The sequence below is a fragment of the Cinclus cinclus genome, chromosome 1 (genome assembly GCF_963662255.1).
Source record: "Cinclus cinclus chromosome 1, bCinCin1.1, whole genome shotgun sequence".
Classification (NCBI taxonomy): domain Eukaryota; kingdom Metazoa; phylum Chordata; class Aves; order Passeriformes; family Cinclidae; genus Cinclus; species Cinclus cinclus.
Window position 1 is genome coordinate 130,322,049 of NC_085046.1, and position 3,392 is coordinate 130,325,440.

General features: G+C 63.5%; 1 protein-coding gene across 1 annotated transcript; it reads left to right on the plus strand.

Moving 5' to 3' along the window:
- Positions 1 to 213: 213 nt before the first annotated feature.
- OSR2 (odd-skipped related transciption factor 2) lies at positions 214 to 3,160 on the plus strand. Its single transcript, XM_062514806.1, has 3 exons — positions 214 to 1,501; positions 2,160 to 2,259; positions 2,978 to 3,160. Exons 1-3 carry the CDS (start codon positions 846 to 848, stop codon positions 3,158 to 3,160), a joined length of 939 nt encoding a protein of 312 aa, XP_062370790.1. The 5' UTR covers positions 214 to 845.
- The last annotated feature ends 232 nt before the right edge of the window (positions 3,161 to 3,392 follow it).

Here is a 3,392-nt window from a genome sequence, read left to right on the forward strand (position 1 = left end):
TTCTCGCCGCCGGTGGGATGGCTGCTGCGCGGGGGCTGGGTAGGAGGTGTGCATGCGAGGCAGGGGCTCCTTTTCTCTCCTTCGGTTATCTTGATAAATGAGTTGTTGTTGAAGGAAGAAAAATAAGCAACGGAGCTAGGACGAACGCGGGGTTTATTCCAGCCCCCGCTCCGCCCCCCGGGCCTGACTCGGCTCTCCGTGAACACCGTGCTCTATCCCGGGGAGGCCCCAGCCAGGAGGGGTCGGGGTCGGGGCCTCCGCGCCCGCAGGAGGCCGGGCGGAGGGTGGGAGCGACGCCGGGAGCCGGGTCGGCGCGGGGGGCAGGAGGGAGGCGGCTCCGGGGTCCCCGCGGTGGGCGCTGCGGGGGAAGGTGGCAAGGCGGCGGAAAGCGGAGAGGCTTCGCCCTCGGCCGCTCTCGGTTCCGCCTGTATTTTTACACGATTCGTTTAATTTGAATTTGCGGCGCCTTCGGTTGGCTAGGTGCTGGTTTTTCTCCTTTTTATTTTAATTTGGGGTGGGTGTTTTGGGAGCGCTATTTTTATTTATTTATTTATTTCCTACGCTTTAGCTTCTCCGGTCGAAGCGATCGCGCGTGGGTCCCGGCGGGGCACGGGAGCCTGGGCTGCGGCGGGGTGCTGGGGCCGCGGCAAGGCAGCGCACCGGAGCCGTGCCTGGCCCTCTCTGGCTCCGCTGCCGCGCTCGCCTCGGCTAAGGAGTAGCACGCTGCCCTCATTTAAAGTCTCTCTCCCCTCCTCTCTCCCTCTTTCTTCCTAGGATTTTCTTCCCGTCTCGGAAGCCCATCAGAGGCACCAGCTGCTCCGAAGGCTCGCGCCCACCTCGAGAAGATGGGAAGCAAGGCTCTGCCAGCCCCCATCCCGCTGCACCCGTCCCTGCAACTCACTAACTACTCCTTCCTCCAGGCTGTGAACACGTTCCCCGCAGCTGTGGACCAGTTGCAAGGTCTGTACGGACTCAGCGCCGTGCAAACCATGCACATGAACCACTGGACATTGGGCTACCCCAATGTACATGAAATCACCCGCTCTACCATCACGGAGATGGCGGCCGCGCAGGGCTTGGTGGACTCCCGCTTCCCTTTCCCCGCGCTCCCCTTTGCCACGCACCTCTTCCACCCCAAGCAAGGCGCCATCGCCCACGTCCTCCCAGCATTGCACAAGGACAGGCCCCGCTTTGACTTTGCCAACCTGGCCGTGGCCGCCACGCAGGAGGATCCCCCCAAGGTGGGAGAGCTCTCCAAGCTGAGTCCCGGACTGGCCTCGCCCCTGTCGGGCATCAGCAAGCTGTCCCCGGACCGGAAGCCTTCCCGCGGCCGCCTGCCCTCCAAGACGAAAAAGGAGTTCATCTGCAAGTTCTGCGGCAGGCACTTCACCAAGTCCTATAACCTCCTCATCCACGAACGAACCCACACGGACGAGCGGCCTTACACCTGCGACATCTGCCACAAGGCTTTCCGGAGGCAGGACCACCTGCGGGACCACCGGTGAGGGACCACCACGACCGGGGTCGGGCCGTGGGCAGCCGGGGTGGGGTGAGCCGCTCGAGGGGGATGAGACTCAGCGGCTCCAGGAGCCACGGAAACAGCACAGGAAAAGCCTCCGGCTCAGATTCCGTGGCCACGGAGGGATAGGGCAGCCGAAACGTGCCCTTTGTGTGGGAAGGGCACCTGCCTGAGGGAGAGCCAGAGGGGTTCACAGCCGGAGATGGAGATTCCGGGGGCCTCTGTGCCTCTGAGTCGTGACCTTGGGGGGTGCAGGGAACAGGACGGGTCGCAGGTGGGCGCTTCCCTGCTGATCCCCCACCCATCTCCGCACACTGCGGCCGGTGCTGAGAGGCGCCCGCGGCCGCAGAGCTGAGGATCCTCTCCGCCTTCGGAGAAGAGCGAGCTCGGGTCCGGCCGGCAGCCGCAGATGCTGTCCCGGTCTGGCTACCAGAGAGTGCAGTCACGCTTCGATACGAATTATTGCAAATGTTTTGATCCGGCCGAGAAGTCTAACCATACCCAGAATAATAACGGGGAAAGGAAGGAAGAGGAGGGTGAGGGCGTCTGGCGGGGGGGTCGAGTTTGGAGAAGCGGGGTCTGGGGTCGTGTGGCCCACGCTCCTCCGGCAGCGCTGCTCACCCCATGGGTTGCCTTCCAGGTACATCCATTCCAAAGAGAAACCCTTCAAGTGCCAGGAGTGCGGGAAGGGCTTCTGCCAGTCCAGGACCCTGGCGGTCCACAAAACCCTACACATGCAGGTGAGCCCGCCCTTCCGCGGCCTCTCAGCGCGTGTGCCGCCGGCGCTGTCCCGGCCCGGTTCGGCCCGGCTCGGCTCGGCTGGGCTCGCCGCGGGTCGGGGGCGGTGGCCACCGGGGGAGCAGGGCTCTGGTGCGGAGGAGAGCGAGGGGGGTCCGGCGCTGGACGGTGCCGTGGGTCCGCGGGGGAACAGAGGGCCGTGGTTACCTCCGAAAAACGGCGCCCTTGGGAGACGGGTTTAAAGCAAGCGGGGACGCGGTTGGCTGCGGAAACTGAGCCCCGGGTTCGGATTTGTCCCCGCCGCTCCTCCGAGGCGTTTTTCGTGGAGGGCTGCAGCCCAGCTCTGGCGGCGGCGGCAGGCGCGGGGCAGCGGCCCGGCCCGGCCCGGCCCGGCGGGATGCGGAGCGGTGCGGAGCGGAGCGGAGCGGGGCGGTGGGACCGCCGTGGGGGGCAGCGGGGGTCCCGGAGGGGGAGGGCGGTGCGGAGGTTGTTTTCCGTGTGTCCCAGGGGCTCGGAACAGCACGACTGGAGAACTATAAAATAAGGCTTTTGGGGCAGGATAGGGAGAGGTGGGCGGCCGCCCGGCCGCACGGGGTTCCACTCGTTCGTTTCCTCCCCCGATATCTCAAGTTGTGCGTTGCGATGAGAAAAAGTGCAGTAATGCGTTAAACCAGGTGGTTTGTGAAGGATTAATCCTTTGCTTGCTTCAAATCTGAACAGGAATCTCCACACAAATGCCCCACATGTGGAAGAACCTTTAATCAGAGAAGTAACCTGAAAACTCACCTTCTTACCCATACAGACATCAAGCCCTACAACTGTGAGCAGTGCGGCAAAGTGTTCAGGCGAAACTGTGATCTACGGCGGCACAGTCTAACTCACACCCCGCGGCAGGACTCCTAGAGCAGCCAGGGACCCGCACCCGCTCCGGCAGCTCCAACTTGCCCACTTTACTCAAGGAGTGTATTGTAGGAACTCACAGACGCGCACACACACACGGAGACACGCACGCAGACTCGGGGCCAAGATTTCCTACCACATGTCTGCGAAACTCGTTTAGAGAGTGCGGACTGCAGGATCGGGCCCCTCTCCAACCCACACCCAAGCGTAAAGCTCATCTTGTAGATAATCGCGG

What these genes read in the sequence shown, in the direction of transcription:
- OSR2 (XM_062514806.1), top strand. Translation starts at nt 846, where the DNA reads ATGGGAAGCAAGGCTCTGCCAGCCCCCATCCCGCTGCACCCGTCCCTG. An exon ending in GACCACCTGCGGGACCACCG is followed by an intron (nt 1,502 to 2,159) that starts GTGAGGGACCAC and finishes GTTGCCTTCCAG; the next exon opens with GTACATCCATTCCAAAGAGA. An exon ending in ACAAAACCCTACACATGCAG is followed by an intron (nt 2,260 to 2,977) that starts GTGAGCCCGCCC and finishes AAATCTGAACAG; the next exon opens with GAATCTCCACACAAATGCCC.